Source organism: Leuciscus leuciscus (assembly GCF_965113295.1).
Source record: "Leuciscus leuciscus genome assembly, chromosome: 2".
Taxonomy (NCBI): Eukaryota; Metazoa; Chordata; class Actinopteri; order Cypriniformes; family Leuciscidae; genus Leuciscus; species Leuciscus leuciscus.
The window spans coordinates 55,755,740-55,774,722 of record NC_138726.1 but is presented as its reverse complement, the minus strand read 5'-3'; the positions used below and the strand labels follow the sequence as shown (position 1 = coordinate 55,774,722).

Genomic DNA, 18,983 nt, shown 5'->3' with positions numbered 1-18,983 from the left:
TAAAACTACTTCATGCAGTCGTGACCTTAACGCAGAAGATTCTTCAGTCATCGCAAAGCCGATTCAAGCTTATGATAGTCATGATACTCATGTTGCGTTTAGTTATGATAAACTGTTTTATTTCAGCAACAGTATCAAAAGCATTCACACGCTAAACGCAAAAAAGAGAGAAAAGTTCAATTAAGAAAACCGCCTTTTAAATATTTTAAGTGGCTCTTAAAAGAGCCGTTGGTGTTTGTAGGACTGTTGTGTATTTAAGCGCGCTCTCCGCGAATGCGGCGGGCCAGCTGGATGTCTTTAGGCATGATGGTGACTCTCTTGGCGTGGATGGCGCACAAGTTGGTATCCTCAAACAGACCCACCAGATAAGCCTCGCTCGCCTCCTGCAGAGCCATGACAGCCGAGCTCTGGAAGCGCAGATCCGTCTTGAAATCTTGAGCGATTTCTCTCACCAGACGCTGGAAGGGCAGTTTGCGAATCAGCAGTTCAGTGGATTTCTGATAACGGCGGATCTCTCTCAGCGCCACGGTACCGGGCCTGTAACGATGAGGCTTCTTAACGCCACCGGTAGCGGGTGCGCTCTTACGGGCGGCTTTAGTGGCCAGCTGCTTCCTCGGGGCTTTTCCTCCGGTGGACTTACGAGCGGTCTGCTTAGTTCTCGCCATTGCTTCCTGGGAGATCAGTTATTACTGTGAAGAAGACGAATGAATGAATAGTTCACAGTAACACAGCGCGTATTTATGCCCGTGGCTGCCATGCGCTCATTGGATGGCTTTGCTTCAGAGGCATTTGATTGGTTATTGTCTGGCGTCTGTAAATGACAGTTGGCCAATGGCTGTACGCCTCCTGTTTTCAAAGACGAGACAAGAGTTTGTGGTTCCCGCCCGAACATCCTTTGTTTCTCTTTGTACATGAAAAAAGAATAGGCGAAATCAGGTATAAATTTGTACAGCAAAACCCGTGATTGATTTTAAAATACTTTTGAAAGTGTAGGTTGGACTTGGACTTGTGGCACTAATAGTAAAAACTGAGATAAATACATTTCCTTAACCACGTTGTGTTTCATTTCTTTGTAATTATATCAATATATCGGTTTAAATGTTTAGCCATGCCAATAAAACTATATGCACTTTCATAATACATTCATTAAATCCTTACGGATAGTGTAGTGAGACCGGACGGATAATAATAACATATTAAAATTATCTTGGGGCATACATTTATAGTCAGATTTTAAAGAATTAAAAAAATACCATCATTGAAAATAACCTTTTTATGAATGGAATCTCAGACACTAAAGCTTTGGTTTCCTTAAGAAATGTATCTCTCTATCTCTATACATATATACAACGCATTGTATGGTTGTTGTATAGTTTCAAGCATTGTATAGCATAAGAACAAAGTCAATTTATTGGCATTCTTCTGCCGTTTTATCAAACTACCTTTAATAGAAAAATAAAATAAAAATAGGACAAATGCAAACACTCTTTCTTGGAGAAATTGGGTGGCTCTTAAAAGAGCCTTTGATTTGAAGAGAAGCTTCCGTCAGTCTACTTGGCCTTCGCAGGCTTCTCGGTCTTCTTGGGCAGCAGCACGGCCTGAATGTTGGGCAACACACCACCCTGAGCGATGGTCACGCCACCCAGAAGCTTGTTCAGCTCCTCGTCATTGCGCACCGCCAGCTGCAGGTGTCGAGGGATGATGCGGGTCTTCTTGTTGTCCCGAGCGGCGTTTCCAGCCAACTCCAGAATCTCAGCAGTCAGGTACTCGAGCACAGCGGCCAAATACACCGGAGCTCCGGCACCGACGCGCTGGGCATAGTTGCCTTTGCGGAGAAGCCTGTGAACACGGCCAACGGGGAACTGCAGTCCCGCCCTAGAAGAGCGACTCTTGGCCTTAGCGCGTGCCTTTCCACCGGTTTTGCCACGTCCACTCATTTTCAAGAATAGTTACTACAACACACTGTTCTGACGAAATTAACAGAATGAATAAAATCAATGAACTCACATACTGTATTTAAACGAGAGTGCCTGTCGCCTATTGGTTTAGACTGTGATAAGTTTCAAACCAATCACTGAACTTCCCTCCAAAACCCAACCCCCTTTTTGGAACGATCACATGTATTGACTAGACACTGACAAAAGAGACTCATGTTTGATAGAAAATTCACAAAAATGGGTATTATACACTCTTCCTACCAACAGTGCTTCACCTTTCACACACTATATTCTGTGCACATTGACTAGATCTGATACTGTAAAGAATTATTATCCTATTTTAATATTGGAATTGAATCACTGCCATTATTGTTTGTATTGTCACATTTCTCCAGCATATTATGTAGTGTATATATTCTGTACTGTTAATCAACATCCTATTTAGACTGTGATCACTGTTTGAACCATCATAAGCTTTTTGGCCTTTTTAATCAATTTCTTATGAATAAAATTGGTATACATGAGTTTTACCTAAACTTGGTGACTTGTTTAATTGCATGAGTCTAAGTGGGTGAAAGTCACATCATGGTTATTTGATTCCAGAATTAACTAATCATTCAAATACATGAGTTTTGCTCTTTACTCGGAGTCAGTAGTTGGCTCTTAAAAGAGCCGTTGAGAAACAAACAGTAACGTTAGATTTATTTCTTCTTGGGAGCTGCCTTTTTAGGCTTGGCGGCTTTAGGTTTTGCTGCTTTAGGCTTCGCCGTTTTGGGTTTGGCTGCCTTTGCCTTTTTTGGGCTCTTGGCTGCTTTCTTAGGAGTCGCTGGTTTCTTGGCCTTCTTGGGGCTCTTCGTTGCCTTTTTAGCGGCGGGTTTCTTCACCTTCTTCGGCGATTTCTTAGCGACGGGCTTCTTTGCTGCTGCAGTTTTGGGCTTCTTAGCGGCAGCGGGTTTCTTGGCTGCGGGCTTCTTGGCTTTAGGAGCCGATTTCTTGGCTGGCTTCTTCTTGGTCTCGGCTTGCTGCTTGTTGAGTTTGAAGGAGCCCGAGGCGCCGGTTCCTTTGACCTGAACGAGGGTGCCTTTAGTTACCAGGCTCTTGATGGCGATCTTGACGCGGGAGTTGTTCTTCTCCACATCGTATCCACCGGCAGCGAGCGCTTTCTTCAGGGCGGCGAGGGACACACCGCTCCTCTCCTTGGATGCGGACACAGCCTTGACGATGAGCTCGCCGACGCCTGGACCTGCTTTCTTGGCTTTCACAGCGGACTTCTTCTTAGGCGATTTAGCCGGGGCGGCAGCAGCGGGGGCTGGGGCGGTTTCTGCCATTTCTTTCTCTATCTCTGATCGGAACTGTAGTATTACAAACTCTGTCTGGTTTCAGCAATGAATGAACAGCGCTCGAGCGGCGCTGCGGTCTTAAACAACACATGAGAACCTCGTAGACTCAACCTGCCCCGCTCTCTGTCTGCTGCTCGCCGACGCTTGTGTTTTCTTCTCTTACATTTGGAGCAAAACTGGCGCTGTTAAATAGTTTGATTCAGTCAAAACTAAGTGAACACCAAGCAGAGGTTCTGGGCATTCATTAGAGACTAAAAAACGCGAAGAGGAAACGTTACTTTTGCCTTCGTCAGACCAAATCAAAGACGAGCATCAGCCGCGGGGTGAAGCCGCGTGCAAATCTGATAGATAGTTTTAATGGAAAAGTTTATTAAAAGTCTGAACGCGTCCTCTGTGTGTTTAGCAAACAGTCTGAAAGAGACTTCAATGAAATCAGCATCAGTGATGAGCGTTAGGAGGCTTTCGTACAACTGTTGTTTTGGGCAGCTTGAAGCACACGAACATCATCCGGAGTCTCCGAGTCTGTCTGTGACTCTCATGTCTGGCCCTCATCTTCGGTCAGCAGAATATCCATAGGTTATCTCATTAAACACATCGTTGATGTAGGCCAACATCATATCACGACATAAACATTTTAATTGTAATAAAATATGTTTGTCTCCTGATTCGCCATTCATCTCCTATACGGAACCATGTGAATAGAAATGATGGACATTATTGCTCATTTATAGCAAGAGACAGCACAGGTCATAATTTAATTTTAACCACTATACATGCTAATTCACAACATGGTTATGTATGTACAATGGGCCATTATGTTTGATATATTTATTTAGACAGATCGCTTTTCTTTTCTAAATGATGGTGTGGACTGAAATGATGAGGATAATGGATAAGTGTTGAGTTTACTGGTCGCCAGAAGTGTCTCGTCAATGGTTTCTGTCATATCTTCTGTCTTAATAGTCTTATTTTTCAAGTCTGGTTTAATTAAATAAAATTACTTTAGCAATGTGTGATTTTCTAATTCTCTTTTCCAATCCTATTATTTTGAGATAATTAATTATTTCTCTCTTTATTCTTGACTTATAACCTAGAATACTGTCTAACACGGCTGCTCTGTCAAGTTCTGTGGAGTACCGCTCCTTTTTGGGAGATTTCACTCTGTCAGAGAATCACCCAGAGGGTTCCCGACCCATACAATTCCATATAATTTTTTCTATGGAACGTGCTTTCTCATCATATGTAACTTTAACTTTTGCAGCGATTGGTGGGATTTGGTTTGCTAAAAAATCTAGCTGAGTTCACCTCTTCCATTAAATGCTTCCTGGTAGCATGCAATCCAAAAGCTCATTTTGCACAGTATTTTATGTTCCCTTGAAGACTGTGGCAGTTTTCAAATGCTCCTCAAACACCTCGTCTAGCGACACTACTAACTCGACCAGTCCACGAAAAATGCCAGAGTAAAATGAGTTGTGTAATATAAGTGAGCAGTGTAATATAAGTGAGCAGTGTAATATAAGTGAGTAATGTAATGTAAGTGAACAGTGATATATAAGTGAGCAGTGTAATGTAAGTGAGTAATGTAATGTAAGTGAACAGTGATATATAAGTGAGCAGTGTAATGTAAGTGAGTAATGTAATGTAAGTGAACAGTGATATATAAGTGAGCAGTGTAATATAAGTGAGCAGTTTAATATAAGTGAGTAATGTAATGTAAGTGAGCAGTGTAATATAAGTGAGCAGTGTAATATAAGTGAGTAATGTAATGTAAGTGAGCAGTGTAATACAAGTGAGCAGTGTAATATAAGTGAGTAATGTAATGTAAGTGAGTAATGTAATGTAAGTGAGCAGTGTAATATAAGTGAGCAGTGTAATATAAGTGAGTAATGTAATGTAAGTGAGCAGTGTAATATAAGTGAGCAGTGTAATATAAGTGAGTAATGTAATGTAAGTGAGCAGTGTAATATAAGTGAGTAATGTAATATAAGTGAGTAATGTAATGTAAGTGAGCAGTGTAATATAAGTGAGCAGTGTAATATAAGTGAGTAATGTAATATAAGTGAGTAATGTAATATAAGTGAGTAATGTAATGTAAGTGAGTAATGTAATATAAGTGAGTAATGTAATATAAGTGAGTAATGTAATATAAGTGAGTAATGTAATGTAAGTGAGCAGTGTAATATAAGTGAGCAGTGTAATATAAGTGAGTAATGTAATGTAAGTGAGCAGTGTAATATAAGTGAGTAATGTAATATAAGTGAGTAATGTAATATAAGTGAGTAATGTAATGTAAGTGAGTAATGTAATATAAGTGAGTAATGTAATATAAGTGAGTAATGTAATATAAGTGAGTAATGTAATGTAAGTGAGCAGTGTAATATAAGTGAGCAGTGTAATATAAGTGAGTAATGTAATGTAAGTGAGCAGTGTAATATAAGTGAGTAATGTAATATAAGTGAGTAATGTAATGTAAGTGAGCAGTGTAATATAAGTGAGCAGTGTAATATAAGTGAGTAATGTAATGTAAGTGAACAGTGATATATAAGTGAGCAGTGTAATATAAGTGAGCAGTTTAATATAAGTGAGTAATGTAATGTAAGTGAGCAGTGTAATATAAGTGAGCAGTGTAATATAAGTGAGTAATGTAATGTAAGTGAGCAGTGTAATACAAGTGAGCAGTGTAATACAAGTGAGCAGTGTAATATAAGTGAGTAATGTAATGTAAGTGAGCAGTGTAATATAAGTGAGCAGTGTAATATAAGTGAGTAATGTAATGTAAGTGAGCAGTGTAATATAAGTGAGTAATGTAATATAAGTGAGTAATGTAATGTAAGTGAGCAGTGTAATACAAGTGAGCAGTGTAATATAAGTGAGTAATGTAATGTAAGTGAGAAGTGATATATAAGTGAGCAGTGTAATATAAGTGAGCAGTGTAATATAAGTGAGTAATGTAATATAAGTGAGTAGTGTATAATATAAGTGAGCAGTGCAATAAGTGAGTAATGTAATTTAAGTGAACAATGTAATATAAGTGAGCAGTGTAAGATAAAGTTTTATAACTGGCCTATATGAATGAGAAATGTTCTTTCCACTGACAGAGTGATGCAATTTCAGCACATAATGTTTCTACTCACAAACATGATAATTTCGAACTTGAAAAATGTCAGTAAAAGCTGAGACAGATGCTACAATATCTGATATGTTGAATATGTAACTGAATGTGTGAAACTCCAGGTGCTTTATATTTCAAGCTAACAGATCTCCACTGACATTATTTCTATAAAACAACAAAAATAGTCAACTTTTTATTCTAAAAGAATAATAGGCTACTAATAAATAATAAAAATGCCACCAGGACCCTTTGCTTATGATGCTCATTTCAGATGGAATATTTTTAATAAGACAAAACAGATCAAGCAGTGACATTTTCCAAACTGGTGTATCCAAAATTGTCAATGTCTATGATAGTGTCTTTATTCATTATATATTTGATTAATTATTTTTATATATTATTATCATTTTACATGTTACTGTATGATTTATGTTTGATTATTTCCAAATGTAAGATCTTTGGTGTCTCTTCTGTGCTGTAAGATTGAGTGAGTGTATTTTCCATCATCTATCTTTGACATTTGACCAGTTACTCTGACCTAGCCGTTACACCAACTATGACATATTGGATAAGTCTGTTTGACCTTTTCTTATTAGACCAGAGCATAAGTTTAAGAGAATGTAAGTTTTCTGCATATATATTCATTGCATTCTGCAAATATCTTATTTTCTCTATACTCTGATCTTCACAATCTTCATCTGTTAGATACAATACTTGGGATTTTATTATAAACTATTTATTTTAATTTGTCTTTTAAATTTCACATTTATTAATTTGTTATTCCTCAATCGAATTTTATCTTTGACAATCATTGTTTGTCAGCCTGGATCCCATTGCACCACAAACTTTTGAGCCTGTTAAATTAATCTTATATTAATGATATACTAAACTGAGCTAAAACTTGGATGATTGTTTTAGTTTTCAATAAAAACAGTAAGAAAGTTAAACAATAACACTTATTTATACTTAACTATTTTACCCCCAAAAAATAAGGAAGACTGAAGCTCTTTCAAGACAATATGGTCGGCTCTTAAAAGAGCCTTTGTGTTGTGTGTTGAGCTGAGCTCTACTTTGAGCTGGTGTATTTGGTCACAGCCTTTGTGCCCTCAGACACGGCGTGTTTGGCCAGCTCTCCGGGCAGCAGCAGACGCACGGCGGTCTGGATCTCTCTCGATGTGATGGTGGAGCGCTTGTTGTAGTGAGCGAGACGAGACGCTTCACCGGCGATGCGCTCGAAGATGTCGTTGACGAAAGAGTTCATGATTCCCATCGCCTTGGAGGAGATCCCGGTGTCGGGATGAACCTGCTTCAGGACTTTGTACACGTAGATCGCATAGCTCTCCTTCCTGGACTTTCTGCGCTTCTTTCCGCCCTTGCCGGCGGTTTTAGTAACAGCTTTCTTCGATCCCTTCTTGGGTGCAGACTTCGCTGGTTCAGGCATGATGCTTCAGTCAGAGAAACTCAAAGAACAATAAAGCTGTGTTGCAACAGGCGGGCTTTTATTCACTGCTCTATGCTAATTTCGAAAGGGAAGTACGACTTTCTCTGATTGCTAGTTTTCCTGGACCAACCCATAGAATGATTTCATTGGCTACCTTTAGTTGTAGGATAGCCAATCAGAGACTTTAAATGTTGATCCCGCCCATCGCCTGATGTCCTACTACCATCCCCCATTCTATTGTTTGTTCTTTGTTTCATTTTCCGGAATGCAATGCAGTATCAAATATTTAAAGTACATTATTGATCATTTCAGTCGTTTAATCAAATTAAAAAACATTAATTAAATACATAATTCATACTATATAAACACAAGATCACATTACCCCCGTTTATTTCAAATCCAGACTCAAAACACATTATGTTTAGCTATGCATTTACTGAATGAGCACTGTGCCGCTGTTCGTACAGTACTGTATTTTAATTTTAGTTTTAATTATTCTTATTTCTTTTAATTATTTTAATTTCTCCTATGTAAAGCACTTTGAATTGCCATTGTGTATGAAATGTGCTATATGAATAAACTTGCCTTGCCCCCGTTTATTTCATACATTATACTTAGGAATCGGATGAGACATTAAACCGAGATCCTGACTCTCTGTGGTCATTTAAAAAAAAAAAAACCTTGGCACTTCTCGTAAACAGTAGGAGTCTAACTCTGAAAGCAGAGTGCCAAATTCCATCCACTGGCCCTTATCAATAGACTCCATTTCTCGCTCTCTTCCTCTTGTCTGTGTGTGCTGGCACCGTTGTATCATCAAGTGGATGCTTCAGACACTGGTGGTGGATGAGATTCCGGATTTAATTGTAAAGCGCTTTGGGTGTAATAGTACATATGAAAGCACCATAAGTTAATTATATTAGAATATTTAATTATACAATGACCACTGAAAATGTTGTAACACTTATTACCGAATGGAAAAACCATAAATAATTCACAATAATCTCGGTAAAATATCACATAAATTTACTTGGAAGCTTGTTCTTTGTGTGTAAATGTGGGTGGCTCTTAAAAGAGCCGTTGGGTTTTTCTTTTTTCGTGGATCTCTTAACCCCCGAACCCGTACAGAGTGCGTCCCTGTCGTTTCAGCGCGTACACGACATCCATGGCGGTGACGGTCTTTCTCTTGGCGTGTTCAGTGTAAGTCACAGCATCACGAATGACGTTCTCCAGAAACACCTTTAACACACCGCGAGTCTCTTCATAGATCAGGCCAGAAATACGCTTGACGCCGCCACGTCGAGCAAGACGACGAATAGCGGGTTTAGTGATTCCCTGGATATTATCGCGAAGAACCTTTCGGTGACGCTTAGCGCCTCCTTTCCCGAGTCCTTTACCGCCTTTTCCTCTTCCAGACATTTCAACAGATACTCTTCAATTCACTACAACAGAAGATGGCTGTGGAGAAGAGTGGTTTATAGTCGGCTAGCGGACCTAGTTGTAACCAGATGCATGGGCGGTTCTGCTAAACGTCAATCAACACGCTACTCTGCAAGTGGAGGGTGAGGCGGTTGACAAGACAACACTGGACTGTGATCATTGGAGCATTGATGGAGGGAAGTGACGTTGGTACTTGGAGTGATCCGGAGATGGAGGAAGATTCTAGCGGTAGGAATTGAGTAAATTATTGGAGGAAAATTGCCAATCGTAAGAGAAAGAAAACTTGCAGAAACGAATCGGGAACTGTTCTGAATAAGCCAGGATGCAGGCGTGGTGAAGCGATGAGTCCCACCTTAGGACTCAAGCAATCCGATTGGTTCAAAGCACGTTTTATGAGTAACGTTATTCGCTTTAGTGCCTGCATGGTTACAAATTACACAAAATCACTTTATAAGAAGTCATTTGAACTACGGTATAACGACAATTAATGTATTTCAACTTATATGTTTCATATACTAATGTATATCCGAAGCTATAGATTGTGAAATAAAAAAAATGTAGTTCGTTTTTAGTTAGTGTTTTTGGTTAGCATAGTAATGCTATTTTCATAGCTATCCGATGAGCTTGACCTGAGCTGATAGTGCTTTATACTGCCTTATCATACGTGTATTCACTGCAATTCGTAATGTATTGTCATTATTTGTATAGTACTGGTCGGCGCAATATGTTGTGCACATTTTGTTATTAAAAGAACCATAAGTATATGAATTTGTGTTCATTATAATTGTCATTGTACATTTCATTGTCCATGTACATAAATGACAGAATGCTAGCTATGTTTTGTGTGTTCTTTGCATAAATATTAATTGGTTGTCTAGCCTTGATTATAGAAGAGTGTTAGAGAATACAATTACAGAATCACAAATTTTAATGTAATCAATCAAACTCATTATTACATGTAATAATCTTTTGTTTTTATTCTGATTAATGAAAGAAATTGCATTTTTAGGTATGTTTAGCTCCAACCCTCAAACCTGAAGACTTTGATAAAAAAAAAATCCAGGTGTCCTCGATTAGGGTTGGAGGTATAGGTATATAAAATGTACTGACTGCTGCTTTGTAAATTTTTATCAGGAATGGCCAACTTCAGTCCCTTTTTTAGGTCTCCTTTTCACCTCAAAAAAGGGACTGAAGTTGCCCGTTCTTGATAAAAATTTACAAAGCAGCAGTCAGTACATTTATATATGTGTATGTATATATATATATATATATATATGAATCTAGCAAGCCAAATATTCCACAAGACCCTTTCTTAAACCAATTTTTTAAAAAGGTCAGGATGACATGTATTTGATGACTTCATTCTATATATATATATATATATATTTTTTTTTTTTGTCTTTCCTTTGCATTGATGCTTCACACTTACACATTCAGAGAGGGGAAGCTGGACTTCACACTCATGGATCTGCAGACCTCTCCTACACTCCAATGAAGAAAACTTGGTTTTGAATTGTTTTTTTTTTTTTTTTTTTTTGCTTTATCAGAATGGGATGACACTTGGTGACTTTTGTTGTATTAGCTATGTTAACACACCCAAAAATCATGGACATGATTCGGACATGTTAAAGGGTCGTAAATAATTACAGTTTGTATATAGTTAAAATAATATGTATTATTATTATTATTATTACATTTGTATTCCTGTTTTTTAACCTACAGTTTGATAATGATTGTTTGCTGTTATGTTATTTTATGTTTTTGCTGTTAGATCATAATTGTTGTTCCCTTCTGAAGTTTTATTACCATTTGCAGAATTAAACTGAATAAAATACCAATTAATTACAAAATGTCTGTATAAAGTGTTTTGAATGATCACTATCCATCCCTTATTTTGATATAATTATCAAATACTGAGTAACAAAAGTGCTTGCATTGTGTTCCCTTTCTAACCAAATGTTATTGTTTGATTGTAATCATAATGCGAAACCTGATACTTATCTAACAAAAATATCTTAACCTTGACTAAAAGTAGTTTTTTAGAATATCTCTCTCTCTCTCTCTCTCTCTCTCTCTCTCTCTCTCTCTCTCTCTCTCTCTCTCTCTCTCTCTCTCTCTCTCTCTCTATATATATATATATATATATATATATATATATATATATATATATATATAAGGAGAAATCATGTCTAAAAAAAAATTGTGGGAATCAAAAAGCCTCTATGTATTTATATAGGGAGCTACAGTATAGCCTACAGGCGGTTACACGACATTACACCCGTTTCTACTTTTTTAACGCCACTGGATGGCGCTTTTCTCACTTCAAAAAATTTATTGTAGAGGTCTGAACGCTATTTTAATGTGAAAAGTTGCATTTATTTTAAATTATTAAATTATTTTATTTTAAAATTTAAATTATTAATTCTAATGGAAAAAATAGCTCATAAAATTTATTATAATTATTGCATAGGACCATAGAAACCATTCAAAATTCTTAATAATAAAAATATATTATTGAATAAAAATATATTACTTTGGTTTAAAAAAAAAACTTTACATTTTAAGGCTTCGGTCACTTTTGACTGCAAAGGAGACAAGTGTGACTCCTAAACGAAGAGGACCGGAGGGTTGCTTTGAAGGGATGGATTCTGGAATGCACCGCTGCTTCAATGTGTTATGAGAGATTATAATCAAGGTATTAATCAATATTTTTCCTTCTAAATATCAAATGAGTTGAATGACTTCCCTGGAGATTTTACTTTGTTATAAAAGTTAACGGTGTGATTACTGAAATGTTCTTTTTATGTATTCTTTAATGTCTGTAGGCTATTTGATATCTGAATGCAGTAACAGTGCTTGCTCATTTTAGCCCGGCTTCCAGAAATGAAATATGGACTTGGTTTGTGTTTGAGACAGGTCTTCAACGTGTTAAACATATAGGGGTCACTGAAGCCAATAGTTTAAGGGACCATTTCTTTGTTAAAGCCTTACTTTCCAGTTAGACTAAAGTGTAGCTCTCCTTCAGAGAAAGAACGCATTATCTTTGTTGAAAGGCCAGCTATGCATATATTGAGACATTAACGCCCCCTTGTGACTTTAAGACGCATTAGTCTGATTACTCAGCATTTTTCCTTTTAACGTTTCAATATTAACCGGAAGCAGTTCGGAGAGCTCGTATAGAGACTTTGCTAGTGTCCCGCTGTTATTGTTGTTGCAGAGTGCGTTCATATACAAAACCACTCAAACTACGGTACACTCCAAATTACTCTGCCATACCCTCTACTACTTGTAGCCTACTACAATTGTTCACTCAACCCAATTCTCCGACTGTAAATGCCTCTACAAGCCTCAATCCATTAAAGTGTACTTCGTCTCTGACCAGACGACTTAGCCCATGTCTGCTCAATATCCACCAGCACCACATTAGTCTACCCCACAATCTTGATGTCTTAAGAGGACTCTCCTGTTTATAGTTAGAGCCTGGCCACATCCAACCTTGGAAAAGCTGTGTGTCGGTGTTGTTGTATTTGTATCCCTCTGTAACCCATAAATCATTCTCAAACATATCCATAATCTGCTGCAATCAAATATTGCCCTTACCTTTAGATTAAGGATGTAGGATGTCGATTCAAGGTCCTCGACGGTGCCTAACCAGTTCAATCTTGGATTCGAATGCGTTTGCCAGTATTAATATTCGATTACAAAAATCATGAAATATTGATAGGGAAAAATTACTCTTAGACTCTTAGTTTTACGAATCACCAAAACATGATTTCGTTTAAAAAAAAAAAAGAAAAAAAAAGATTCAGAATAATACAAAGACAAAAAATTAAAAAGGCAAAAATAACATAAACATGTAAAAGTCTTCACCCGAGATGTGGCCCCGAAACAAAAAACACTCCAAAGCTTTTTATACTAACTCTGTTCTGGGCCGTCTTTTAACTATGGGCTGTTATTAGGCTATAACACAGCTAATTCCCTTATAAGGTCAAACTTTGGACTTAGCTTGCAGAAGCACATATTGAAAATATCTATTTTCTTTTCACACCTATTTTACGCAGCACATACACAAAAGCTTTATTTGGTAAGTTTGACTATCGCAGCCCTTTTGACCTTTCTCTAGTTTCGCACATTTTCTAGGTCTAAGGCGAACGATGTTCACAGTTCCCTTTAAAAATACATGTGGTCCTAACAACCTAAACATATCCAGTCCACATACACCCACACATATAACACATCTAACAATGACTCTTAAGTTCGCAGGCCACGCTCAAATTAGGCTTTAGCCCTCTATGGTATGGCAACATAGTCTATTTTAGCTTTTTTATAATAAAAACGTAATAAAATTTAATTGGTCAATGCTCTCTAAGGGGAGGGGAACTCAAATACTAACCAATGAAAATACAAAAGAGTGGCCACATGACCCACAGGGGTTCATTTTGGTCCCTCTTTCAGCACACGTGCACATGTCACATGGCTCCATATTTTCTCCACTGAAAAGGGCATTTTTCACTAATTCCTGTCCAGATAATCCATTACAAAAAATCAGAGTCACCTTCATTAGTAAGTAAAGAAGTATTTTCAAAAACTTTACATTATATATCATCAAATGTTTCGTAGGAAATTACATAAAACTGCATGTTGCCTCGAGGCAACATTGTACCATAATGGAATCAAATAAGGCCATACCAGGCATACTAGGTTTGAATACAAGTATATTTTATTTGTAAGGAAAGAAGTTTGAATTATCTAAATGTATTTGCATTTTTGCAAACTGAAAACATTTGGCCACTATAGTGGGAAATCGGACAAATAGTGACAGGTCATTTGGCCACTATAGTGGGTAATCGGACAAATAGGGGGTTCGTGGGACGATGGCGTGGCTTGTGAGTGGTCAGCGGGGCCCGACGGGTCATTTGGCCACTATAGTGGGTAATCGGACAAATAGGGGGTTCGTGGGACGATGGCGTGGCTTGTGAGTGGTCAGCGGGGCCCGACGGGTCATTTGGCCACTATAGTGGGTAATCGGACAAATAGTGGGTTCGTGGGACGAGGGCGTGGCTTGGGAGTGGTCGGGGGGTCAACGGGACATTTGGCCACTATAGTGGGTAATCGGACAAATAGTGGGTTCGTGGGACGAGGGCGTGGCTTGGGAGTGGTCAGGGGGGTCAACGGGACATTTGGCCACTATAGTGGGTAATCGGACAAATAGTGGGTTCGTGGGATGGGGGCGTGGCTTGGGACCGGTCAGGGGGGTCAACGGGACATTTGGCCACTATAGTGGGCAATCGGACAAATAGAGGGTTAGTGGGACGGGGCGAGTGGCGCCAAACTGAGGATGAAGGCGGCCCTACTTCTGGGGGTCTCGGATAATCGGGGGGCTCCCGTCAGGCCCCCCCTGACACCACACGAGTCATTAGGTCGGCCGGGGAGGTCTTCCACATGTTTGATCTTGCTGTTGTTGAGGCCTGGCTCCTCTACCGGAGAGACAGCAGAGTTAGGATGAGGTTCATATTAGGATAAGGTTATGGTGATTGTTAATGTTTTACCTTGAAACAACACCGATTGTAATGTTTTGATATGATAACTTGATGATATGATGGTTTGTAGTACTTGCGTTCCACGATGGTACAATGTTGCCTGAGGGCAACAGCTGGATAATAAATGTTACTTTTTATTAAATATGAAATGTGTAATTCTTTAAAAACTTGACAAATATGTTTGTTCAAGTGTTTAGTTAAAGAAATTGATGTTTTGAATAAATACATACATTTTTTCTTCATGAAAATGTCAAATGTTTAAATTTGTCCATTGTGGTACAATGTTGCCTTGAGGCAACAAACTTTTAATTAATAAATAAATTTAAAAATAATAATAATGTTTATTGATATTGTTATAGTGTAAATTTTTAAGCAGGAAAAACATAACAAACAATTATTTCCTCACTGATTTCATATTGCGTAGGGGAGACCGGGGACAGTTGCAACACTTTTTGCAATTGTCTCAATTACTCAGAGACTATTTGGACTAGACCAACCAAATTTGTATATATTAAACTTGCATCTGTCTGCTAATTACCCATACCATTTAAAGATGATTATATATGACATATCGTTCACAGTATTTATTTGAATGGAAGAAGTCAGATGTTGCAACTGACCCCGACCCAGGGACGGTTGCAACATGTTAAAAATACCTTAAATTTCATTAATTAACTTAAGCTTTTTGTCTCAATGAGCAAAGAATTCTGAAAATATTAACTGTTTTAGGCCTACTATAATATTATAGTATTATTTATTTCAATAATATTATTGTAGCCTATTATTTATTTATGTAGTCATATTTATCAAATAACAGTTATTGAGTTTTGTTTGTTCATGTGTAGAACATAGGCCTACATAGATTCAGTGTGCAGGTGTTACAGATGCTATTCAATCTCTCCATATTTCAGTGTCAGACAGGAAGAATTTAACAATTTGCAATGCAACAAACTTTTATTAAACATGCAATTTATAACATGTTGCAACCGTCCCCAACCCTATCAGCCATGACAGAACATCATATGCCTGCTAGACACACTGACTTTGACACATGCTAACCATGTCACTTAGAAGTCAACAAAACAATAATTCAAACGAAGTAAGTTTTGATTAATTCATACAAAATTTCAGGACAGTATGACAAAAATATATCTCATGAAAAAATGTACTTTCATACCTCCAAAACAAGTTTTGTTCAATAAATGCAGCAGCAGATGTTGAATATGTCTACTGTCTTTTTGGAGAGGGGAGGGTGTAACTGTGCATGTGCAGTATGAGTGACATCACTCTAGCTTGTTTCTGACTGAAGAAAAATGACATGTTGCAACCATCCCCTGTTGCAACTGTCCCCGGTCTCCCCTACCATAGAGGGTTAGGTAATTTGAGCTTATCCTGCAAGTTAAACACATCCTCATTTGAGATGTTTATTTCATTTTCAACCATAAAACTGTTTGCAATGTGTATTACTTTCCTATTTAATTGTTTAACTTGTCTGATCATTTTTATTAACTGCTGTGCACGATGAATCAGTCCATTCTTAGGGAGTTAAGCCTTAGTGGAAGGTCTTCGTCTACGCCTTTCTCTCCTTCTTCTCCGTCTTGCGAGCTCTTTTTGCGTTGTCCCTCCGGAGGGGTTCAACTATAACATCGTTTTGGTCATTTCCATCCGTAACGTTCAATGCATGCAGAGAGTCATTAATATACACTACCGTTCAAAAGTTTGGGGTCAGTAAGATTTTTTAATGTTTTTAAAAGAAGTCTCTTCTGCTCACCAAGGCTGCATTTATTTGATCCAAAAAAAAAAAAAAAAACTGTAATATTGTGAAATATTATGACAATTTAAAATGACTGTTTTCTATTTTAATATATTTTAAAATGTAATTTATTCCTGTGATCAAAGCTGAATTTTCAGCATCAGTGTCACATGATCCTTCAGAAATCATTCTAATATGATGATTTGATGCTCAAGAAACATTCATTATTATTATCAATGTTGAAAACAGTTATTTACATTTTTATTTCATGATGCTTTGATGAATATAAAGTTCAAAAGAACAGCATTTATCTGAAATCTAAAGCTTTTGTAACATTAAACATATACCGTTCAAAAGTTTGGGGTCAGTAAGAATTTTAATTTTATTTTGGGGGGAAAGAAATAAAATAAATCAATACTTTTATTCATCAAGGATGATTTAAACTGATCAAAAATTACAGTAAAGACATGTATAATGTTAGAAAATATTCTATTTTAAATAAATGCTGTTCTTTTGAACTTTCTATTCATCAAAGAATTTTGAAAAAAAATTGTACACAACAGTTTTCAACATTGATAATAATCATAAATGTTTCTTGAGCATCAAATCATCATATTATAATGATTTCTGAAGGATCATGTGACACTGAAGACTGGAGTAATGATGCTGAAAATTCAGCTTTGATCACAGGAATAAATTACAGTTTAAAATATATTAAAATAGAAAACAGTCATTTTAAATTGTCATAATATTTCACAATATTACTGTTGTTTTTTTGTTTTGTTTTTATAAATGCAGCCTTGGTGAGCAGAAGATACTTCTTTTAAAAACATTTAAAAAAATCTTACTGACCCCAAACTTTTGAACGGTAGTTCAATATACTTGGTTTGAAAAAACCTTCAAAAACTATTTAATGCAATCTTGACCTTTATGAAGTTTGTGCAATTATCACAAAATATTCCAATTTAATTGGTTGTTCAAGATGCGCTTAGTTCTGAAAAATAGTTTACTTAAGTTAGACAGGTCGAAAGCAATAATTCACATGCTAAACCAAACGCAAATAAAAAGAAGAGTTAAGCAAAGGAAATCTCTAATTTTTGAGACATTGAGGTGGCTCTTAAAAGAGCCTTTGGGTTTGTATGATTGATATACAGCGATTTAAGCGCGCTCTCCGCGGATGCGGCGGGCCAGCTGGATGTCTTTGGGCATGATGGTGACTCTCTTGGCGTGGATGGCGCACAAGTTGGTGTCCTCAAACAGACCCACTAAATAAGCCTCGCTCGCCTCCTGCAGGGCCATGACAGCCGAGCTCTGGAAGCGCAGATCCGTCTTGAAATCTTGAGCGATTTCTCTCACCAGACGCTGGAAGGGCAGTTTGCGAATCAGCAGTTCAGTGGATTTCTGGTAACGGCGAATCTCTCTCAGCGCCACGGTACCGGGCCTGTAGCGATGAGGCTTCTTAACGCCACCGGTAGCGGGTGCGCTCTTACGGGCGGCTTTAGTGGCCAGTTGCTTCCTCGGGGCTTTTCCTCCGGTTGACTTACGAGCGGTCTGCTTAGTTCTTGCCATTGTTTTTATGTAGTTCAGTTACTACTGTGAACAAGAAGACGAATGAATGAATGAATAGTTCTCTAGAACACAGCGCGATTTAAGCCCAGGGCTGCCATGCGCTCATTGGATGTCTTTGCTTCAGAAGCATTTGATTGGTTATTGTCTGGCGTCTGTAAATGACAGTTGGCCAATGGCTGTGCGCCTCCTGTTTTCAAAGAAGACACAAGAGTTTGTGGTTCCCGCCCGAACATCCTTTGTTTCTCTTTGAATAGAATAGGCGAAATCAGGAATTAATTTGCACAGCAAAACCCGTGATTGATTTTTAAAATATTATTGATAGTGTAGAGTTGGACTTGTGGCACTAATATTAAAAACTGAGATAAGTAGTACATATACTTAACCACGTTATGTTACAATTCTTTGTTTGTATTGATATCAATATATCAGTTTAAATATTTTTAGCCATGCTAATAAAACTATATACACTTTCATAAAGCATTCATTAAATCCTTACAAATAGTGTAGGGAGACCGGATAACAATAAAACATGTTACTTATTAAAACTCTCTTAACATGTTCCTTAGCATGTTCACATTTTTTATAGTAATCATTTCTAGTCAGATTTAAATAATAAAAAATTGGCGTCATTGAAAAACTGATTTATGAATGGAATCTCAGACGTGTGTGTGTGTGTGTGTGTGTGTGTGTGTGTGTGTGTGTGTGTGTGTGTGTGTGTGTGTGTGTGTGTGTGTGTGTGTGTGTGTGTGTGTGTGTGTGTGTGTGTGTGTGTGTGTGTGTGTGTGTGTGAGATATGCTTTGTTTCGTTAAATTTCGTTTATATATAGTCAGCATTGTATTGTAGTACAAGAACT

At 37.6% G+C, this 18,983-nt stretch overlaps 6 protein-coding genes and 1 long non-coding RNA gene across 7 annotated transcripts in view; all 7 read right to left on the bottom strand.

Annotated features, from left to right (window-relative positions):
• The window catches only part of LOC309493358, a 171,389-nt gene that overhangs the window by 138,536 nt on the left and 13,870 nt on the right, over positions 1–18,983 (bottom strand). The window lies entirely within an intron of this gene.
• LOC309493290 (histone H3.2) lies at positions 214–719 on the bottom strand. The gene has a single exon (XM_082162463.1). The coding sequence runs from the start codon at positions 663–665 to the stop codon at positions 255–257; it is 411 nt and encodes a 136-aa protein (XP_082018589.1). The 5' UTR covers positions 666–719; the 3' UTR covers positions 214–254.
• On the bottom strand, positions 1,430–1,992 carry LOC309493300 (histone H2A-like). The gene has a single exon (XM_082162475.1). It carries the CDS (start codon positions 1,935–1,937, stop codon positions 1,551–1,553), a length of 387 nt encoding a protein of 128 aa, XP_082018601.1. The 5' UTR covers positions 1,938–1,992; the 3' UTR covers positions 1,430–1,550.
• Positions 2,626–3,311, bottom strand: LOC309493279 (histone H1-like). The gene has a single exon (XM_082162451.1). The coding sequence runs from the start codon at positions 3,263–3,265 to the stop codon at positions 2,639–2,641; it is 627 nt and encodes a 208-aa protein (XP_082018577.1). The 5' UTR covers positions 3,266–3,311; the 3' UTR covers positions 2,626–2,638.
• LOC309493312 (histone H2B-like) lies at positions 7,413–7,845 on the bottom strand. Its single transcript, XM_082162487.1, has one exon. The coding sequence runs from the start codon at positions 7,828–7,830 to the stop codon at positions 7,456–7,458; it is 375 nt and encodes a 124-aa protein (XP_082018613.1). The 5' UTR covers positions 7,831–7,845; the 3' UTR covers positions 7,413–7,455.
• On the bottom strand, positions 8,305–9,299 carry LOC309493332 (histone H4). Its single transcript, XM_082162506.1, has one exon. The coding sequence runs from the start codon at positions 9,244–9,246 to the stop codon at positions 8,935–8,937; it is 312 nt and encodes a 103-aa protein (XP_082018632.1). The 5' UTR covers positions 9,247–9,299; the 3' UTR covers positions 8,305–8,934.
• On the bottom strand, positions 17,695–18,185 carry LOC309493293 (histone H3.2). Its single transcript, XM_082162466.1, has one exon. The coding sequence runs from the start codon at positions 18,127–18,129 to the stop codon at positions 17,719–17,721; it is 411 nt and encodes a 136-aa protein (XP_082018592.1). The 5' UTR covers positions 18,130–18,185; the 3' UTR covers positions 17,695–17,718.

Coding starts and splice junctions, on each gene's coding strand:
- LOC309493332 (XM_082162506.1), bottom strand. CDS start 9,246: ATGTCTGGAAGAGGAAAAGGCGGTAAAGGACTCGGGAAAGGAGGCGCT.
- LOC309493279 (XM_082162451.1), bottom strand. CDS start 3,265: ATGGCAGAAACCGCCCCAGCCCCCGCTGCTGCCGCCCCGGCTAAATCG.
- LOC309493312 (XM_082162487.1), bottom strand. CDS start 7,830: ATGCCTGAACCAGCGAAGTCTGCACCCAAGAAGGGATCGAAGAAAGCT.
- LOC309493290 (XM_082162463.1), bottom strand. CDS start 665: ATGGCGAGAACTAAGCAGACCGCTCGTAAGTCCACCGGAGGAAAAGCC.
- LOC309493293 (XM_082162466.1), bottom strand. CDS start 18,129: ATGGCAAGAACTAAGCAGACCGCTCGTAAGTCAACCGGAGGAAAAGCC.
- LOC309493300 (XM_082162475.1), bottom strand. CDS start 1,937: ATGAGTGGACGTGGCAAAACCGGTGGAAAGGCACGCGCTAAGGCCAAG.